The 22,916-nt window shown below is 38.7% G+C and overlaps 2 protein-coding genes across 2 annotated transcripts in view; both read left to right on the plus strand.

Moving 5' to 3' along the window:
* ACYP1 (acylphosphatase 1, erythrocyte (common) type) overlaps nt 1-4,310 on the plus strand; it is a 20,183-nt gene extending 15,873 nt beyond the window's left edge. The window contains exon 3 of the mRNA XM_006865520.1: nt 3,957-4,310. Coding sequence (XP_006865582.1) covers nt 3,957-4,172 — 216 coding nt within the window. The 3' untranslated portion in view covers nt 4,173-4,310. The remainder of the gene's footprint in view (nt 1-3,956) is intronic.
* A 7,389-nt stretch (nt 4,311-11,699) lies between these two features.
* MLH3 (mutL homolog 3) overlaps nt 11,700-22,916 on the plus strand; it is a 44,085-nt gene continuing 32,868 nt past the window's right edge. Inside the window, exons 1-4 of the mRNA XM_006865604.1 lie at nt 11,700-11,964; nt 15,722-15,820; nt 16,455-16,540; nt 21,977-22,049. Of these exons, the coding sequence (XP_006865666.1) occupies nt 11,700-11,964; nt 15,722-15,820; nt 16,455-16,540; nt 21,977-22,049 (523 nt within the window). The remainder of the gene's footprint in view (nt 11,965-15,721; nt 15,821-16,454; nt 16,541-21,976; nt 22,050-22,916) is intronic.

Below are 22,916 nucleotides of genomic sequence, written 5' to 3' on the forward strand. Positions count from 1 at the left end.
ATATGGAGGGGATAATAATCAATGTAATGAAACAAGCTATATGAATGGTTGAATGTGAAGCTGATGATGTGCCCTGTAAACTTTCACTCAATCCAAAATTAAAAATTAAAAAAATTATAACAATTTACCATTGTCGGCATTTATCTTTTTCATCTAAGTAATTGAATTTGTTGATATACAAATGCTCATGTTGTTAGATACTGTTGAGTCAGTTCCAACTCACAGCATCCCTGTGTATAACAGTATGAAACATTGACTGGTCCTATGCCAGCCTCACAATAGTTGGTATCATTTGAGCCATTGTTTCAGCCATCTCATTGATAGTTTTGCTCATTTCCGTCAACCCTCTACTTTACCAAGCATGATGTACTTCTCCAGGGATTGGTCCCTCCTGATAAAGCATCCAAAGTAAGCAAGACAGTGTCTCACTGTCCTGGCTTCTAAGGAGTATTCTGGCTGTACTTCTTCCACACACATTTGTTCATTCTTCTGGCAGTCCATGGTATATTCAATATTCTTCACCAACACCAACATTCAAATACATCAGTTCTTTTATCTTCCTTATTCATTGTCCAGCTTTTGCATGTATGTTGTTGTTGTTACATGCTGTTGAGTTGGTTCTGACTTTTATAGGATTTCTGACCCTGTATAGGATTTCCAAGGAGCGGCTGGTGGATTTGAAACCCCAACCTTTGGTTAGCTGTCTAGTGCTTATCTTACTGAGCCACACCAGGACCATTGTTGTTAAGTGCTGTTGACTCGGTTATATCCATAGAGATCCTAAATAGTGTTTCCAGGGAGGAACTGATGAATTTGAACCGCCAACCTTGTGATTTAAACAGATATTGCGGTCAGTGCTTGATCCCACAGTGCCACACCAGGACTATTAGGTGACTCAAAATGCCATTGCTTGCGTCATGTGAATTTTAGCCATCAGAATGACATTTTTGCTTTTTAATATTTTTTAAAAAGGTCTTTTGCAGCAGATTTGCCCAGTACAGTACGTTGTTTGATTTCTTGAATGCTGCTTCCATGAACATTGGTTGTGAATCCAAGTAGAATGAAATCGTTGACAACTTCAGTCTGTCCTCTGTTAATTACGATATTGTTTATTGGTTCAGTGGTGAGGATTTTTGTTTTCTTTACATTGAGTTTTAATCCTTACTGAAGGCTGTATGATTTGTTCTCCATCAGTATGTGCTTCAAGTCCATTTCACTCTCATAAATCTGGTATTTGTCATCTGCATATCACAGGTGGTTAATGAGTCTTCTTACGGTCCTGGTGTCGTGCTTCTCATTGTAGTTCAGCTTCTCAGATTATCTGCTCAGCCTACAGATTGACTAAGTGTGGTGAAAGGATACAGCCTTGACAATGTAAACAACATACTATCCCCTAGTCCTATTCAAATGGCTGGCTGGTCTATGTACCGGCTCCATACGAGGACAGTGAAGTTTTCTGGAATTCCCATTTTCCCAATGTTATCCATAATTTATTATAGTCAATAGAACACAAGTAGCCATCTTTCTGGTATTCTCTGCTTTCTGCCAAGATCCATCTGACATCAGCAATGATATCTCTTGTTCCATTACTGATGTTATTTGCAACTATTCATAGTATTCTCTTATAATCCTTTTTCTTTCTCTAGGGTTGGTGTAATGTCCCTTTTTAATTTCTGATTTTAGTCATTTGAATCTTTTTCTTTTCCTTCATCTAAAGATCTGTCAATGTCAATTTTGTTGATCTTTTCAAAAAGCCAACTTTTGGTTTTATTGATTGTCTCTATTGCTTTTCTGGAGTTCTGGTGTGGTGCTGTGGGATCATGCCTGGATTGTACGGTTGGTTTGAACCACAAGGTCAATGGTTCAAATTCATCAGCTGCTCCTCGGAAACCCTACACAGGGTCACTGTGAGTCAGAACCAACTTGATGGCACTTAACAACAGCTTTTCTGTTCTCTGTTTCATTAATTCCCTCTGAATCTTTATTATGGGAGTACAATGGCTCCATACGATAAGCACGGGACTGTGAACCAAGAGACCCATGGTGTGAGTGTCCTACCTGCTCTGCAGGAGAAAGGTGAGGCTTCTGCTTCCGAGACGATTTAAAGCCTTGGAAACCCTATACAGGCTCTTTATGAGTTGGAACTGACTCATCAGCACTTAATAACAACAGCAATAACAATCTATTAGTTCCTTTCTTTTCCTTGCTTTGGGTTTAGTTTTCTCTTTTTCAGGTTTCTTAAGGTAGAAGGGTAGATTATTAGTTTGAAGAGACTTGCTATAGTACAGTCCTTAAATTTTTGCCAGATGACTAAGCAGAAATACAGTTGTAGGGAAAATGAGCTTTTGGGAATTTTTTTTAGGAAAAAACACTATTTGTTGAGCTAGATATTCAAAACAGAACATGAATCAATAATATTGTGCTGTCATTTGAAAAATCAGAACAGATTCAAGTGCACGAATAAAACCTGTAGGAAATTCTCATTCTTGATACTTGTCAAATTTTAGAGTGCTTTGTTCACTATCAGGGGTTCAGATAAATTACATTTTAATATAAAGTTTATTTGGCTATTGTAACCTCAAATTCAAAACTTGGCACAATCATTTTTTATAGCTAGTTACCATCACCATCTATGATAACTCTCAGAACTCAACATAGCCAACTCCTTTAGAATACTGCAGTTGTTGTACAAACAAAGTCAGTTGGATGTGAGTATTCCTCAAAATGTGTTCTCTGAAATGTTCCCATATGCCATCTTTGTTGACATTTAGTGCAGTGCATTCGGTAACTCCTATTTTCTTCATTCTTTAATGTCCACTGTATCTTTTAAACTCTTATTTATTTGGCTAGAGTTTCAGTGGTCCATTATATCTTTACCTTGAACATAGCTGATATGATGGGTACTTCATTTCCTCCTCACACCTGGTTTTGCTGTACATAACTTTTTCTTTGGCCAACACCAACAATTTCCCACATTAACTAGGTCACTACTCTGGCATCTGAACATGCACTGTGAAACTCCCATTTTATTTTGTAATTTAAATCCTCCTCTATTTAGATAGATTACTTTAGTAATAAATACTTTTTTATAATATCCAAATTGTACATTTGTACAAAAAAAATTACTTCTATAAAAGCATTGTCGCTTCTGCAAATTTTTGCAGTCTTGTTACGGTTAAATGACTTAAACAAAATAAATTAAGAAGACAAGAAAAAGCTACTAAAATGATTATATGGCCTTTGTAAGTCTGACTGAATTGAAGAAACTAATTATTTAGACAGAAGAAAGTTGAGGGAACACCTAATAGGTGAAAGTTGGGCTTCAGAAACTGGTGGCTAGCTGCTTTCCTTCTCAAGGAAGGTGACCAAGAGTGAACTTTGGATGCAACATAAAAATGTTAGCTTAGACATCTTCTCTATCATGAGGACAACTGAATGACTTGCCAGGAAATTGTGAAATTCTCTCTAAAGATATGATGTACACTTCCTCATCTGGATTTGTTTAGGTGTGGTCCTGGTTACAAACAAAGGGAAGGGTCAGATAGCTTCATGCTTTTCCTACTTAATATACTAAATAGATTCTTGATTAGGAGACGGAAAAATGAGCAAGATACATACAGCCCAGTATCCTAACAAGAGTCAGCCTAAGGAGATTGTTTTGAAAGCGTCTGCTTTGGGTTGAAGTCTTTAGTACTTCTCCAAGTGAAAAATGTAGTACTTATATAAAGTGAACATTTCTGGTGCCTGGATCTCATTGAGTAGAAGAAGGATATGGAGTCAAGTAGCCCATACTTCATGTGAAAATCACCAATGAGCTCCTCCTTGCTCGGCTTTCTGTTTAGACTGTTCTGGACTATATCAAATTAGTTTCAGTGGCTTGATTAGAGGTCAAGATTCTGGCAACAGATGTAGTCTCATTTTGTTTTCTTCAATCTCTTTCTCTTTCTCTCCCTTAGGCTGAGGGTAAAAAGCTGGGACTGGTAGGCTGGGTCCAGAACACTGACCGGGGCACAGTGCAAGGACAATTGCAAGGTCCCACCTCCAAAGTTCGCCATATGCAGGAATGGCTTGAGACAAGAGGAAGTCCCAAATCGCACATCGACAGAGCAAACTTCAGCAATGAGAAAGTCATCTTAAAATTGGATTTTCCAGACTTCCAGATTTTAAAATAACAGCCTTAATTTAAATGTTCTGATATTACTCGGTGATTTTGTTTTTTATTGTTAATAGAGAACTCTTCTGTGTTCAATATTAGAATTTATCAATCAGGTATTGTAGTATCAGATAATTTGAATGGTACTATGTATTACATGGAGTCCTGGTGTGGTGCTGTGGGTTAATGGGCTGGACTGCAAAGTCGGTTTGAACTGCAAGGTAGGTGGTTCAAGCTCACCAGCCGCTCCTAGGAAATCCTATACAGGGTCACTATGGGTCGGAACTGACTTGACAGCCCAGCAGCAACAAATATATTACCTACATGTATGATGGAGTCTACCCATACACACATGTATTACCTACATGTATGATGGATTCTACCCATACACACATGTATTACCTACATGTATGATGGATTCTACCCATACACACATGTATGGCAGATTATACTATACATATAATTCTAATCAACAAATATATTACCTACATGTATGATGGATTCTACCCATACACACATATATTACCTAAATGCATGATGGATTCTACCCATACACACATGTATTACCTGCATGTATGATGGAGTCTACCCATACACACATGTATTACCTACATGTATGATGGATTCTACCCATACACACATGTATTACCTACATGTATGATGGGTTCTACCCATACACACGTATTATCTACATGTATGATGGATTCTACCCCCACACACATATATTACCTACATGTATGATGGATTCTACCCACACACACATGTATGACGGATTAGACTATACATATAATTCTAATAAACAAATATATTACCTACATTATGATGGATTCTACCCATACACACATATATTACCTACATGTATGATGGATTCTACCCATACACACATATATTACCTACATATATGATGGATTCTACTCATACACACATGATTACCTACATGTATGATGGATTCTACCCATACACACATGTATGATGGATTCGACTATACACATAATTCTAATCAACAAATATATTACCTACATGTATGATGGGTTATACCCATACACAAATATATTACCTACATGTGTGATGGAGTCTACCCATACACACATGTATTACCTACATGTATGATGGATTCTACCCATACACACATATGTTACCTACACGTATGATGGATTATACCCATACACACATATATTACCTACATGTATTATGGATTCTACCCATACACACATATATTAACTACATGTATGATGGATTATACCCATACACACATGTATGATGGATTAGACTATACACATAATTCTAATGAATATATTATCTACATGTATGATGGATTATACCCATACACAAATATATTGCATACATGTATGATGGATTCTACCCATACACACATGTATGATGGATTAGACGATACACATAATTCTAATCAACAAATATATTACATACATGTATAATGGATTATACCCATACACAAATATATTACATACATGTATGATGGATTATACCCATATACATAATTCTAATTGACAAACACATGAAACCTGTTTAGGGTACTTACTTCCTTCATATCTCTTTTGGACAAAATAAGAGATGCTTATTCAGTAAACATCTATGGAAAGAGTATTTGAGGTAACTTAAAGCAATCTGAAGGAAAAGAGAAAGCATTTACTTTGAATTAAATGATTTCCAGGTAGTTTTCTTCAGGAAATTTCATTTCTAGAAAAAACAAATGTCACAAGTTCAATTAGATAGCTGCTCAAATTATGTTTTAAACTAATTGCTTTTGACTTTCTGGAGATACTGCTGGTATTATTTTCCTCCAAGTCAGGAATTTATATAAAATATAAATTTATTTATATATTATTATTTATATAATAATCAGGATTTTGCCTCATCAGCCTAGATGATTTGGTTTGTTTATATTTAAATAAGCATATATCAGATGTTTATGGACCTAACAAGTTTGTCTCCCATCTATGTGGTGTAGTGCTATAGGATAAGCACTGGCCTGCAAACCACAAGGTTGGTAGTTCAAGCCCACCAGTCGCTCCTTGGAAACCCCGTACAAGGTCACTATGAGTCAGAACTGACTTACCAACAGCAACAACATCTTAAAAAATAAAGTTTTGTGAAAACAAAAAAATACAGAAAGCAAAAACTGAGGACTACTTAACAATTCAAAACACCTTTTCTCCCACTCTTCTTGGAGTTCCACTCCTCATTCAGTCAGAAACTAACTGCAGCAGCATTGGGACGACAACAAGGAGTCAATGGTATGTCTGTACATTAAGAGAGTTGAGCTAGACAGCTTCCCAGTCCACTCCCAGCTCTGACAAGCTCATCATTCTGGAAGATGAGAGTCAGCATTTATTCACTGATTCACTGAGTGCCCACCACATGCCATGCGGATACAGCAGTAAACAATACACACATGGGCAAAACCTTCAGGTAGTTTGTTGGGAACAAGGTTATGGGAAAAGATAAACAATAAACAAAAATGTAAAAAATATATATTGGTTTAAATGGTAGTTTACACTTGACTGCTGCTCACCAGAAGCCTGGAGCAGTCCACTGAAAACGATGGAGCACAGTTCTCTGGCACAGTTGGGGTCGCCATGAGTCAGATTCTACTCTCTGGTAAACGTGCAAAGAAGAAAAAACGGGAGGGAAAAGGAAAATCATAGGAAAAGCAAAAGTAGGAACTACTGCGTGCCCATCAGTTGCTTCTGACTCTTATTTCTGAGGCTGTAAACGTTTACAGGAACAGAAAGCCTCATCACTGCTGACCTTGAGTTAAGCAGCTCAACACATAACCCACTTCACTCTTCAGGAAATAACAGAAACGGCCTTTCCTACCAAGACTAAAGGGCATAAAGAGTCCGGTGGAGAAGGTATGAGAGGAGGATACGAAAGTGAAGAGACCCTGAAATGGGGGAAGCTGTCAATTTGCTAGTATCTGTTGCGCATGCTCACTGAGGTGTCGCGACGAAAGGGTTCTCAGCGAGTCGCCTGGAAAGCGCATGCTCGTGGGTACGCGCGTGCACGTGCCTCGAGAGTCAGCTTGCGCACGTCCGGCGTTGAAGGCGGTTGGTATTGGGCATTGGTGAAACTAGATTCGAGGTGACTGGGGCAAGCACGCGCCGAAAGATGGTTCCGGGAGCCCTTCTAGTCCGAAAGGGCTGTAGTAATTGCTGCGGGCCGGCTTTTCGGACCCAGATGCGCTCCGGCCCGAGAGGACTCCGGTCCCTTCTTGCGCGCAGGCGCTTACGTCAGGGCAGGCCTGTATTTCCATCAGCGGGCTCAGGGGTTGAGACCCGGTGAGACTGGAGTCTGCCCTCCAGGCCGCTGGGCCTGCTGTTTCCTAGAGATCTTTTTATCTCTGGACCTAATTTGCTCAGAGCTTATATTAAACCCTTACCCCTCATTTGCTGCCAGCTGCATCATTCATTATTTTAGAAATCATTAGAAGATTTGGAATTACAGCCCTGATTTCCCCGAGTTTGAAAAGCCAGCCCCATCACCTGCGAGACACCTTTAATTAGAATCTTGGTAGTTGTTTTTTCCCACCTGCAAGACGCCTTAAAATTAAGTTCAGATAGCTTCTCGATTGGATTGCCAATGTAATTTGTGGCCATGGGAGTAACTGTAAAGACCAAAAGAGTATTTATTATTAATATGGTTTTATTCTAAAATTACCACAAAACGTTTTATCAAACTAATACGTGGGGGCTTCAAAAAGTTTGTGGAAAAATGGAATTAAAAGATAGTGGAATTTTCCCACAAACATTTGAAGTCCTCTTGTACACAGAGAAGATTTAAAAAATCAATTGGTTTAGAAAGGTTTATAATGAAAAATTCCCTACATCATCCCTTTCCATTGTCTTCCTAGTCCCAGCTCGTCCTCCTTTGGCAACAACGTTTAAACAGTAAAAATAATCTGCTTTCAAAATAGTCTCTTACTATCCATCTCTCTCTGATACAATTGGATTTGCCCTGTTACTTCACCTTTAATTACAATGCCTACCACTTCATCGTAAGTGTTTTCTACAAGTCATGGTTATTGTGTAATGTATAAATGTTATGAAACTAGCTTGGAAGTCTGTTTTTGTGTGTGTGTTTGTTTTTTTTTTTCAATGAATAATTTCTAGCTAATATTCCTTAGCTGAATTTAGTTTAGGCATCTGTTTTTGGTGAACTGGTTACAATTTTTAATATTGCCTTTATGGGTCAACGTCAAATATGATTATGATTTTACTTCAGGGCATGTGGGGTTTAGAAAGGAGCAGTGAAAATTAAGAAATTATGAACTCTGCTTTCTTTGGAGGTTAAATCCATTGCAACAAGCGTGAGTTGTGTGATCTGCCTAGAGATCAGAACTACACATTTCCTTTTGTTTGTTTTACAATTTGCTTTGTTTAATGAAAGACATTTATTTCATTTATCTCAGATGATATTTCTTTATAATGCTTGAGAAAAATGGGCAGTGCTGTGAAACTCTGAGGCTTTGATTGTGTTTTTCTTCCCATAGGCAATTATTTCCAGTCAGAAAAGGAACCCAAAATCTGGCAGTCTCACCAACTTTCTACCTGCCATGATCAAGTGCTTGTCAGATGACGTGCGAGCCAAATTGCGTTCTGGTTTGGCCATATGCTCCTTAGGCCAATGTGTTGAGGAACTTGCCCTCAACAGTATTGATGCTGAAGCAAAATGTGTGGCTGTCAGAGTGAATATGGAAATCTTCCAAGTTCAAGTGGTAGACAATGGCTTCGGGATGGGGAGTGATGATGTAGACAAGGTAGGAAATCGTTACTTCACTAGTAAATGCAACTCTGTACAGGACTTGGAAAACCCAAAGTTTTATGGTTTCCGAGGGGAGGCCTTGGCAAGTGTAGCTGACATGGCCAGTGCTGTGGAAATTTCATCCAGGAAAAACAGGACAATGAAAACTTTCGTGAAACTGTTTCAGAATGGAAAAGCCTTGGCAGCTTGTGAAGCTGACTTGACTAGACCAACTGCCGGGACAACAGTGACGGTATATAACTTATTTTACCATTTACCTGTGCGGAGGAAATGCATGGATCCCAGACTGGAGTTTGAGAAGGTTAGGCAGCGGATAGAAGCTCTCTCACTCATGCATCCTTCCATTTCTTTCTCTTTGAGAAATGATGTTTCTGGTTCCATGGTTCTTCAGCTCCCTAAAACCAAAGACATATGTTCCCGATTTTGTCAAATTTATGGACTGGGTAGGTCCCAAAAGCTAAGAGAAATGAAATTTAAATATAAGGAGTTTGAACTTAGTGGGTATATCAGCTCTGAACCACATTATAATAAGAATATGCAGTTTTTGTTTGTGAACAAAAGACTAGTTTTAAGGACGAAGGTGCATCAACTCATTGACTTTTTATTAAGGAAAGAAAGTATTATATGTAAGCCAAAGAATGGTTCTGCCAGTAGGCAGATGAGTTCAAATCCTCGCCATCGGTGTAACTCAGAACTTCATGGGATATACATAATCAACCTACAGTGCCAATTCTGTGAGTATGATGTGTGCCTGGAGCCAGCAAAAACATTAATTGAGTTTCAGAACTGGGATACTCTCTTGATTTGTGTTCAAGAAGGAGTGAAAATGTTTTTAAAGCAAGAGAAATTATTTGTGGAATTATCAGGTGAGGACATAAAGGAATTTAGTGAAGATAGTGGTTTGAGTTTATTTGGTACTACTCTTCAGAAGCACGTGTCCTCTGATGAAAAGTGTGACCAGGTTAGTTTCCAGGACGCATGTAATAATCTTTTGGATTCCTATGAAATGTTTAACTTGCAATCAAAAGCTGTGAAAAGAAAAACTACTGTGGAAAACATAAACACAGAGAATTCTCGGAGCTCAGAAGCTATAAAAAAGACAAGTGATTCAATTTTGCCCACCTATGAACCAGATGGCCCAGGCACTAGTAAAATTATGGAGTCATCTTTACAAAAGAAAGGTTGCTCTTGCTCAGAGTCAAGGATCTTAGAACAAGAGACAGTTGAAGCATCAGAACCAGAACAAAAGGAGAAACCTAACAAAACTTGCTCAGAACGTAACTCTCCAGAAAATCCACATGAAACCAGTTCTGAAATATTTGCAAGTCCTTTTCAGGCACCATATCACTTTGCGGATAGTGAAGAAGACCTAGAAATAGACAAAAATGTAAGTACCACTGTTAATGGTATGACTGCCAACACCCTGAAAAACAATGTAATTCAGAATCAACTAGAGAGATTTAAAGATGCTACTGAAATGGAAGGCCAGCCTCTGCCTGTTGAGACAATAGTACTGAGTTCACATGGTACTCTGGGAGGAGAAGAGAAAAGAGAAACAGAGCCTAGTAATTGTGGAAGCAAAAACGTTTTTAGTTATGGACAAGTTAAATTATGTTCCACTGGCTTTATAACTCATGTAGTACAAAATGAGCAAACTAAATCAACTGAAACACAACATTCATTTAAAAATTGTGTTCGACCTGGTACTGTGAGTGCCAAAGAAACATTTGGAAGTAGAACACTCCGTTTAGTTGAGACTCCAAATAGTAAAGTCTTAACCAGTACATTAAGTAAAGCATCTGTTCAACTGCCCAGCAAAGTATCTTGCAGAACAAATATAAGTTATGGGCTAGAGAATAAACCTATAGGAACTTATAAAAATTGTGCAGTTTTTCAGGAAAGTAGTAAAAAAACACACACAAGTTGCAAACTACCTGATACCTCTTTTAATTGGTATAGACATGTTTCAGATGGTAGTAAGAAAAAAAATCAATTCACTGTGTCCTCCAAACCCATAGCCTGGAAGAAGCTAAGCTTGAGTTCAAAACTAGGATCTTTAGAGAAGTTTAAGAGGCAATATGGGAAGGTGAAAAGTCCTCTGAATACAAAAGTGGAGGAAAATAATAATTTTGAAATCACAACTGATCTCAGTCTTCCAGTTGAGCCTGACATTCCATTGAAAGTCAAGAACCACTTAGAGAACCCTGAAACTTGTAATGATTCAAATAGTGGTTGTCAACCAGCAAGTCACATCCTTTACTCAGATATGTTTCCGTTCTCCACAGACGAAGACTGTTTGGAACCAGAGGCACATTGTTTGAGAGAAAGTCCTGTAACTTTAAAGGAGTTACCTAACTTCAACAGAAAGCCCTTGGATATTGAGAAGTCACCTGGGTCACTAGCCTCTAAATTGTCCAGAATGAAGGGTTCTGAAAGAGAGACTCAAATGCTGGAGATTATGAATAATTTTAATGAACTTCCACAATCAGATGCCAGTAGAAAAGATAAATTAACCCTAAATCCCTGCAAATTATTTAAAAATGAGCATAAAAAAACAGAAAGTGACATCCCATTGTCAGATTTTGCCACACATGATAAGTCCTTCAATAAAGACACATCTGACAAGACAACAGGGAGCTGTATGGTACCAGAAACACCTTTGTTATTAGCCTCACTTAATTCTAAAGTTATCAGTACAGTTTCAGGTGATCTTACATCTTCAGAACCACAGGTTGAAAATACTGAATCTTCCGGTAGACGGTTAATGAGTTATATAAAAGATTCCACAGCTGACCAAAATGAAACTTGCTTTCTGAATGAGGACTCTAAAGCACAAACTTGTTTCGAAGATGAAGAATCAAGCACATGTTCTTTGGGTTGGCAGCAGCATTTTGATGTAGCCCTGGGAAGAATGGTTTATGTCAACAAAATAACTGGGCTTAGCACATTCGTGGCTCCTCCTAAGGACATTCAGACTGCTTGTTCTAAAGATCTGACAACAGTGGCTGTGGATGTCGTTCTTGAAAATGGTAAGTGTATAATGTTTACTGGCATGAATTGATTTTGAAGATGGGAATAAAATGGTCAAGAAGTAAAATAATCATTGTTCAAAAAGACTATCTCAGTAGATGGAATATTTTGAAGGTGAACTATAAAATATAGTATTTTTAATAAGATCCCAAACTTACAGCAATACAATGAAAGACTGGTATAGGGTGTACATGTATGTATATGCATGTGTTTAAGAGAGGATGAGAAATAAAATTTTAATGAAAATGGTACTGTTAATAGATGGGAAGAGCCACAATGCTTCCTAACTCTTTTTGCCCCCAACCCCCTCCCGAATACATATATAGAGTCTTCTAGGAATTTGTCTTTAAAGGCACCTGTAATAGCAGTGTGATATTTTTCTGGAAGTTGCCCTCTGTTTTTACTAGATAGGAACAGAATGATGCTGCTGTTATCCTAGGTTTTCCTGGTAGAATCTATTACTCAAGATGGTAGTATGTTTATTAATTTCTTCCCCCAGAAAGGTGGACTTAACCAAAAAATTTTGGGGGGAGGGAATGAAGGTTGTCTGTACTTTTATAACGATACCTTCTAATGTGCTGTATACACATGTGCTAATCCGCTTGATCTGCTTATGGTGGTGGTGGTGGTAAGTGCCTTAAAGTTGGGTCAGACTCATAGCAACTCTGTATTGGGTTTGAACCACTGACTTTGCAGTTAGCAGTCCAGTGCTGATCCTACAGTGCCACGCCGGGACTTGTATAAGTGGCTATTTATGAAGATGATAATGAGGATTTTAGATCACACCAGGCGTAGTGGTTACGAATTGGGCTGCGAGCCACAAGGTCAGCAGTTCAAAACTACCTGCTGTTCTGCAGGAGAAAGATGAGGCGGTCTACTCCCGTAAAGATTTACAGCCTCGGAAACGCTATGAGTCCGAACCGACTCCACAGCACATAACAATAGTCTATGTTTGAGCCTGGATTTGGGCTCTGAGTTCTCAGGTCTTAGTGTTAAAAGTGTCATGGTTCTGGCAATGTGTTGAGAACCAGATGTTGGGAGATGGTAAAGCTGATTTCCATATGACCTGTAATCTTGGTTTTGCACCAGGAGGGTAAACATTAAATGTGCATCCATATTAAGAGGCTTGTAAGCTGCCTGCAAAAAATACACATTGTGTGAATGTTATTGCAAATCAATTTATAATTTCTCCTTAGAATGACTCTCTAGCAGGAGGTTGTGAGTTATTTCAAGATAAATAAGACCTTTACTTTTCAATATGTTTTTCAGTTTTTTCCTTGAGAAAAAAAATAATCACTGTAGTAACTTTCGAAGTAGTAAATAGAAGGCGAAAGCTCCCTCCCCCCTTTTGTTTTTAAATACTGCTCTTGAGACTGTGAGACTATCAGCTTGCTTTTTTTCTTTTACAAGTAAATATTAGTTTTAATTATTTTCATTTATTTATTTCATTTTTCAAAAATTTATTTCATTTTTAACTGACAGTATAAACGTTTTTAATGTCTTGACAAACTTTTTAAAGATTATTAAATGGTAATTTTTCTGATTTTTATTTTAACTTTTTATTATGAATTGAGTGAAGGTTAACAGACAAGATCATCAGCTTTACCCTCAACCAGTCATACATTTTACTTCATCTCAATGGTGATAATCCCCTCCTTGCAACAACAGCTATCTTGCTTCATCTGTTCCATATCTTATTTTTCCCAAATCAATTAAGCAAAAATATTTGATGTACACATACAAAACAAAAAGTATATATACATTTGAATGTCCAAAGAGGACATTTTGCAAGCTGAGAGTCCATAGCTGCTCTCTCTGTCTCCATGCCATTGTTTCTGCCATCGGGTCTGCCATCACCGCTCCCCTAGGTTGGATCGCACACTCCTCTCATGCTCTTCTTTCCTGATGGTCCTGCGGTCCTCTCTTCTATCAGGTTGCTTTTAAAGACACATGTGCTTTTCAGCCTATATAGTTTTCGGTCTTGATGTATCCTAAATGCTTATCAGAAGTGAATCTAAGAAGCTGGCACTTCATCTTCCTGAGGTGCAACTGCTTCTAGTATAGTCCCAGAAATAACTGGATTACATTACACGCTGCAATGGTTGTTGGTAAAACAAAGGAAGACATATTGGCTGTCACACTCAACGTAAACATCTGCTCCTGTTCAATGAATCTAGATGTTGATTCATACTTCAATTTCCTTAATTTTGTGGATTAGCAAGTCTTGTAGTGAACTTTTGAGGGTCATGTTAACTCTTAGTTTCTGGTACAGAAACAAATTTCTTGAAGAGATGCAGATGGCATGGTGTTTTTCAGGCAAAGGCTGATGTATAGCAGGACATTAGGACACTGTTGAACCATACATCAAGGAATTGCTAAGAGGTAAATTCTACTGTACAGGAAAAGAAGCTTTAAAAAGGTAATTTGAAGGAGTAATGCTAGGTCCCCAAACACTGGCAGGGTTTTCTTCAGAAGATGTTAGCTCAATATACAGTAATATATATTGTAATATCAACAGTGACAGACACACTTTATTTTGCCTCACATTTTAATTTTATCACTCCAAAATGTTGTTTTACAACTATTCAAAAGCTGTCAAATTGAGTATTGTGTCTAAAACTCTAATCTGATCATCTTCAGAGAGAAGGGTAGATTGGGGCCAGATTTTACCAGACTGACATTTGAATTGAGAACCTTTATTCATCTATTAGTTCCACACGTACTAAGAGCTCACCCTGCATGAGGTGCTGCCACAGTGTAGATTGCCTGGCTGCTCTAGGAGTTCACAGTCTGCTGAGAAGACAGTTTATGTATATCTAAATCTAATGAGCTGCATATTGTCATCGAGACTAACACTGGCTTGGATAGGCATATAAATTGAGGATTTGTGAAGATTTTGCCAAATTGTGAGGGATGACAAATTCCTGATAACACAGTGGTTACAGTTTGGACTGCTAATTGGAAGGTTGATGGTTCAAACCCACCAGCTGCTCCATGAGAGAACGCTGTGGCTGCCTGCTTCCATAAAGATTTACAATCTTGGAAGCCCTGTGCAGTTGTACTCTGTTTTACAGGCTCGCTATGAGTCAGAATTGAATTGACACAATGAGTTTATTTGTCTAGCAAAACTTTATTTGGCTCAACTAAAACAGACATTTTGAGTTGCCTAATTCTTAGTTGTAGGGGCTGTTCTGTGTAGTATAGAAGGTATAGCAGAATCTCTGGTCTCTATCTGCTAGATACTGGTGACACTCTTACTCCAAGTAGTGACGCCAAAAATGTTTCTAGACCTTGCCAAATGTGTTTCCCCACAATGCAGAATTGCCCCCACTGAAAATTACAGCCTACTCTATGGCCTCCTTTTGTCCCGTGGTGGTGTGCCCCCGAGTTAGTTTACTCACAGCAACCTTGCATAGGATTTCCGAGGCTATAAATCTTTATGGGAACAGAAAGCCTCATCTTTCTCCCATGGAGCTACTGGTAGATTCGAACTGCTGACCTTGTGGTTAGCAGCCTGGCTCATATAATTCACTGTGCAACCAGTGCTCCTTCCTTCTGCATTGTGGAGGAGTATAATGGAATAGACATTGTTTTAGATTCCTAAGCAGAATAATTTCAGTAAAGGACTTGTGACTCAATCTAGTGTTTAGTAGTTTGCTTCGTCTTAATTTAATATGTGCAGAGATAGATTTCATATAATTTAATTTTTAATGAATTACGTGTTTTGAATGTCCAGATTTTTTTTTAAACTTTTAGGGTCTCAGTACCGGTGTCATCCTTTTAGAAGCGACCTTGTTCTTCCTTTCCTTCCTAGAGCTCAGGAAGAGAAGACTGTGGTGAGACAGGATAACAGAGGTAGGGGCATTGACAGACATGGCAAAGACCACCTAGTACATACTGTACCACCGAACTTGAAAAACAAAGCCGACATGCATTAGTAAGCTTTATTAGTGCCAGCTGTGCCTTACTGGAACCATGAATTCCCCGTAGTCCTGTTGAACAGCACAGCTAACTAATTCAGTGCATGCATTGAGTTCAGAAATTACTTTTCCAGGTTTGAGGTCAATATTGGGTGATTATGCATAGTCTGCGGTGCCTTGTGATTGGGAAAATGTCTCTTTGCTTTTTTAAAAAAGATTGAAGTTGCAGTATATATTGCAGTAGTTTTGTCTTCACAAAATTCTTGTCTTTCAAAGAGGAGCTACAGATAGCTATCATTTTTTATTAAATGTTTCTAAATACAGATAAGAAATTTTTTGTCTAATGAAAGTGGGACTGCTAATTTGAGCCATAGTCTCTTCTGGATTTGTATTCTGAAACATCTCTTATGAACAGTTTCAGCAGCTCAAGATAATTTAGAGAGCCAAGAAACACTGACCATGGGTAGAATATAAGAGCAGTATGGCTGCACCACACCAATTGGGAGATGCTGTTTACCCTCCTCTCTGAGGCACTTCCTGCCAGCTTTACCTGCCCCCTTTTGCCCTAGATACCACGGATGATGCTGTGAGTAGCAAGGAACTTCAGTCTTTATTCTCAGGATGGGACAATCCAGTATTTGCTCGCTATCCAGAGGTGGGTCTGCAGCAATTTTTCTTTGCCTGCTGTTTAAAACTTGAATTTCATTTTAGTTGAATATGGGCATGAATGACTATACTAATTTGTAGTTATGCATGGAAACTGGGCATGTTTTCAAACAACTTTCTTTGGAAATTAAATATTTAATGTGGAGAAGTAGCATCAAAATTCATAGCAGTTTGGATCAAACAATCAGACAATCAGTGTGTGAACCACTGTGAGAACCCTGACTCAACTTTGGCAAAGTGTTCTGGGCGGTGACTCTCCTCTGGAGCAACAGCTCATCGTTGGGCTGGGTATGTGTCCTCTCCTCTGTGTGCATGTGATCACAGAACGTACTGTGTGTGGTGTAATGAGGGTGACTGTATAATAAATGAACATTTGGTTACTGACCTTCAGTTACACTGGTTATGAGGACATGAACTTGGAACCCAGTTAAATTGTTGTTATGAACTAATATTGGTCGTTGTTAGTAATTTTATTTAGCAGGAGCAATTGTTATTGTTAGGTGCTGTCAAGAAAATTCCCACTCAGTGCACCGTATGCACAACAGAACAAAACACTACTCAGTCCTCTGCCATCCTCACAATTGTTATGTTTGAGTCCATTGTTGTCACTGTGTCAGTCTGTCTAGTTTAGAATCTTCCTCTTTTTTGCTGACCCTCCACTTTACTAAGGATGATGTCCTTCTCCAGGGACTGGTCTTCCTGACAACATGTCCAAAGTATGAGAGATGAAACCTTGCCATCATTGCTTCCAAGGAGAAATACAGCCATGTTGTTGTTTTAAGTGCTGTCAAGTTGGTTCCAACTCATAGCAACTTATAAGTTTTCCTTGGAACACCTGGTGGATTTGAACCAGTGACCTTGGATTAGTAGTCCAGTGCTTATCCAGCAGTGCCACACCAGGATTCCCTTCTTCCAAAACGATTTGTTCCTTCTTCTGGCAGTCCAGCATTCTTCCCCAATACCACAATTTAAATGCACCAATTCTTCTTCTGTCTTTTTATATTCATTATCCAGCTTTCATGTGCATATGAGATGACTGAAAATACATTGCCTTGAGTCTGACATACCTTAGTCCTCAAACTGATATCTTTAATCGTTAACACTTTACAGAGGTCTTTTGCAGCAGCAGATTTGCCTAATGCAAAACTTAATTTGATTTCTTAACTGCTGCTTCTAGGGATGTTGTATCCAAGTAAAATGAAATCTTTGACAACTTCAGTCTTTCTCCATTTATCATAATGTTATTTACTTGCCCAGTTGTGAGGATTTTTGTTTTCTTTACAGTGAGGTACAATCCATTCTGACCTTCATCAGTAAGTGATTCAAACCCTCTTTGCTTCTAGCAACAAGGTTGTGTCATCTGCGTATCGCAGGCATTGATGAGTTTCCTCCAATCGTGATGCCATATTCTTCATATAATCCAGTTTTTAAATTATTTGCTGAATATACAGATTTAATAAATATGGTAAAGTATACAACATTGACATACACCTTTCCTGATTTTAAATCACTCAGTATCCATTGTCTCTTGATCTGTGTACAGGTTCTGCATGAGCATAATTAAGTATTCTGGAATACCCAGTTTTTGCAGTGCTACCCCCATAGTCCTTTATGATCCACACAGTAGAATGCCTTTTCCCAGTCAACAAAACACAGGTAAACATCTTTCTGGTATTCTCTGTTTTCAGCCAAGGTCCATGTGACGTCAGCAGTGATAGCCACTTCCTCTTCTGAATTTGGCAGCTCCCTGTTGATGTACCGCTGCCACTATTTTTAAATTACCTTCAACAGAATTTCACTTACAATGTAATATTAATAATATTGTTTGTTGATTGCTACATTCTATTGGGTCACCTTTCTTTGGAATGGGCACAAGTATGTATGCATCTCTTCCAATTGGTTAGTCAAATTTCTTGGCTTACATGAGTGAGGACCTCCAGTGTTGCATCAGTTTGTTGAAACATTTCAGTAGGCATTCCATCAGTTCCTGGTACTTTGTTTTTCACCGGTGCCTTCAGTTCAACTTGGACCTCTTCCTTCAATACCATCAGTTCTTGATCATATGCTACCCCATGGACCAATTCTTTTTGATACCCTGACTATATATTCCTCTGTCTTCTTTTGATGCTTCCTGTGTTATTCAACATTTGCCCATGGAATCCTTCAGTAAAGTCAAGGCTTGAATGTTTTCTTCAGCTCTTTCAGCTTGAGAAATGCTGAGCATGTTCTTCCCTTTTGGTTTTCTAACTCCAGGTCTTTGTACATTTCTTTTTCTACTTTTTATTATTTGAACATTTCATTATAATACCTGACTTTATCTTCTCTAGATGTTAAACTTTTCTGCTCAGCTCTTTTACTTCATTTTTTCCATTTGCTGTAGCATCTCTGTGCTGGAGAGCAAGTTTCTCTTCTGACATCCATTTTGGTGTTTTCTTTCTTTCCTGTCTCTTAAATGGCCTTTTGCTTTCTTTGTGTGTGATGTTTATTTATTATGAAGGTCATATTTTGACTCTTTTGGACTTGATTTAATTTTCTTCAACTTCAACCTCCTGACCTTGTTTTAGCTGATGATTTTGAGCTTCTCCATCATCTCTTCCCATAGAGGTAGTAGATTTAATTTCTGTGTGTTCCATCTGGTGCGGTCTATGTATATAGTCCACCTTTATATTGTTGCAAAAGGTATTTGCAGTGAATAATTTGTTGGTCTAGCAAAATCCTGTTATGCCCTCTCCAGCAGTGTTTCATTCTATGGTGCATAGGGTTACTGTAGGTCGGAATCAACTGGATGGCACCTAACAATAACATCATCAAAACTGTTTTCCAACTACATATAATTCCTCTTTGTTTCCAATTTTCGCGTTCCAATCTCCAGTAATTATCAATGCATCTTGATTGCATGTTTGATCAATTTCAGACTGAAGAAGCTGGTTGTTGTTGTTAAGGGCCCTCAACTTGGTTCCAGCTCACAGCAACCCTGTATAGTGTTTCCAAGAAGCGGTTGGTGAATTTGAACCACCGACCTTGTGGTTTAAACTGACTTTGCAATCCGTAGTGATATATGTGTGCGTGTGTGCATGTATGTGTATATATTACATACACACACACGTAAAGATAGATAGATAGATAGATAGATAGATAGATAGATAGATAGATAGATAGATAGATAGATATAGATATATGTGGAGTCCTGATCTGGTGCTGTGGGTTAATAAGCTGGACTGCAAAGCTCACCAGTTGCTCCTTTGGAAACTCTATACAGGGTCGCCAAGGATCAGAACCGATTTGACGCCTCTTAACAACAACAAATAATATATATGTATATGTATGTAACAACAACAACATGTATAGTGATATATATATGACACAAATGCACTAGTACTTCATGTATTACCATGGAACACACAGTCTCATAGCGACCCTAAATAGTTTCCGAGGCTATAAATATTTGTATGAGACAGAAAGTCTCATCTTAATGGACTTGAACCACTGACCTGTGGTTTTCAGCTTAGTGTTTACCTTACAGAACCACTGTGCTCCCATATATTCACAGAGCCTTCTGAATTGTATGAGCTCCATGAATTCAGCCCACCTTCAGTAGGTTCTGTGAATATGAATGTTTTTAAAGTACTTTGAAACCTTTGGTATGATAGTTCTGTAGACATAAACAATTGAAATGTAAATGATCTTTGTTCTGGGTCTTTCTAGGTTGCAGTTGATGTAAGCAGTGGCCAGGCTCAGAGCTTAGCTGTGAAAATTCACAACATCTTGTATCCCTATCGTTTCACCAAAGAAATGATTCATTCAATGCAGGTAAAAGTTTACATTTTCAGAAAAAAATATAAAGCCTAAACTAGGCTAACTTTAGTGAAACTAGATTTATTCAGTGATACAGACCACCCTTGTCAATTGTTACATGTTTTGATAACGTTGTTGTTGTTGTTAGGTGCCATGGAGTCGGTACTGACTCATAGCGACCCTGTGCACAACAGAACGAAACACTGCCTGATCCTGGGCCAACCTCATAATTGTTGCTATGCTTGAGCCCATTGATGCTGCCTTTTTGCCAATCCATCTCGCTGGGGGTCTTCCTCTTTTTCTCTGACCCTCCACATTACCAAACATGATAGCCTTCTCCAGCAACTCATCCCTCCTTACTGAAGCGTTAATTATCAGAAGAAAAAGCAAGAGACTCAATTACAAAACAGAAATGCCCTTAGTAGTTTCAGCAGGCATGGAGGGATGGATTGTGTCTCATAATTTCAAGAAATGCTAGATATTTCTGCAGAAGATTATACATTGACTATATTTGCCAATAACTTAGAATTCAACAAAGTGCTTTAGAGACTTTGTCCTTAAATATGCAACAGTGCCCTTTTAAAATGACCCTATATTGTGTGAGACCACAGATGGCATGGCTTAAGAGACCCCAGATTTTGGAGTTCCATTAATATAAGGGACCCTTTGTCTCATCTGCTGTTTTACTTTGTGCTCTGGCTGTCACAGTCTCCTTGATTTCAATATGGAAACAAATGAGATGTTTGACAGATCCTGGTAAACTCCTAACCTGGCATTGACCTAGTACAGAGCAAGCAAGCAGTTGATCCAAAAATACACCCTGGGGCAGTGATGTAGACTCAGAAAACCTCATGTACCTGGCCATACAGGTACCACCAAGATCTAAAGAAAACACTTAGTGTTTTCATGGACTTGCTTCCCCAAATGATTTTCTTAGTTTTGCATAAATTTAAAAACTTGGTTTAGGCCTTATTAATAATTTCTCTGGTCATATTGGAGTCCTGGTGTGGCACTGTGGGATAAAGCACTGGACTATAAGGTCAGTTTAAATCACAAGATTAGTGGTTCAAACTCACCAGCTGCTTCTTGGAAACCCTATACAGGATTGCTATGAGTCAGAACCAGCTCAGTGGCACTTAACAACACCTGGTCATATTGCCTATTAATATTATTGTATTGAGCAATTTTCAGATGTATTACAATGTCATATATTGTTATTACTATTGTTGTTAAGTGCCACTGAATCGGCCCCAACTCATAGCGACACTGCATAGGGTTTCCGAGGAGGGGTTGGTGAATTTGAACTACCAACCTTCCAGTTGAAACTGACCTTGCTGCAGTCCATTGCATTATCCACTAGCGCCACAACAGGACTCGTAGATGCCTTTAATATCATCCTCTCTTAGTATGTTTTCTTATGTAGTCTCCCTCCTTAATGTCTTCTAATCATAATTGTTTGTCCATTCTTTTCTCGTTCCTAATGAGTCCCTCAGACTCCTCAAGCTTAGGGAGGAGTGTAACAATGTAAGACTAAAGAATGGATTAAAGATAATGTACAGTTTCCTCACTATGCAGATAAGCCTGGGCTGATTTTATTTAGTGTTGTGCCACTTATCTGACTGTCTGCCAGGTTCTTCAGCAAGTGGATAACAAATTTATTGCCTGTTTAATGAGCACCAAGACTGAAGAGAAGAGTGAAGCAGGTAAGAATGGAGGTTAGCCTCGATTAACAGTCAGCTGGCCTTCTGATACATATTTTTTTAAGATTATTTTTTAAAATGTTTTGTGAATTATGTGATAGTTTACATGGGAGAACATTAGCTTTACATTCATCCTATCTTATATTGTTTCATTGCCATGGTTACAATCCCCTCCATGCATCATCAATCAACCAAAGGGTATACCCTGCAAGCCTGTCACCCAGTAATCAGCACACAGCCCCTATCCTTCACTGGGTCTAGAGTCCCCAGCTGCTCCATCTCTCCACGTCATCATCTCTGCCTCCATCTCTGGTGTCACTGTTTCTCTGAGTAGGGTCCCGCATACTGCTTGTCTCCCTTGATGGTCCCAGGGACCTCCACTCCTGGACTGCAAAGTCAACCACTCCCCTCCTTTTGCTATAAAAGACTTACTTTTACAATTCCAACCCTCACAATCAGTCCTGATAGCAATTATTCACTATTGTACCACAAGAGTCCTATCCCCATTTCCTTTCATCAGCCCCACCCAGACAGACTGGATACTACTCAGTGGAGAGTCTACCTTCCTCTGCGCCCACTGGATCTAGGCTCCCTCTTGAAAGCTTGTAAGTCAGTCATTACTTGCCTTTGTATTTAGGGTAGCAAATGTCCAACTTGCCCATCCCTGTCTACCCTGGGTACTGAATGATCCTCGCTGTAAAGATTTGTTCCCTCTTTTTTTGAGCTTCTGCATCCATAGGTGTAGGTCAAGTTCATCGACTTGTATTAGATTACTCCTTTTTTCCTCTTCTTTCTTCTTCTAGTTGAGCTCTGATCATCCAGTCATTGAAGCCAGGTCAAGTGGGTATTATCTGCAAGTGTGGGTGTTCT

Source organism: Chrysochloris asiatica, unplaced genomic scaffold, assembly GCF_000296735.1.
Source record: "Chrysochloris asiatica unplaced genomic scaffold, ChrAsi1.0 scaffold00079, whole genome shotgun sequence".
NCBI lineage: Eukaryota > Metazoa > Chordata > Mammalia > Afrosoricida > Chrysochloridae > Chrysochloris > Chrysochloris asiatica.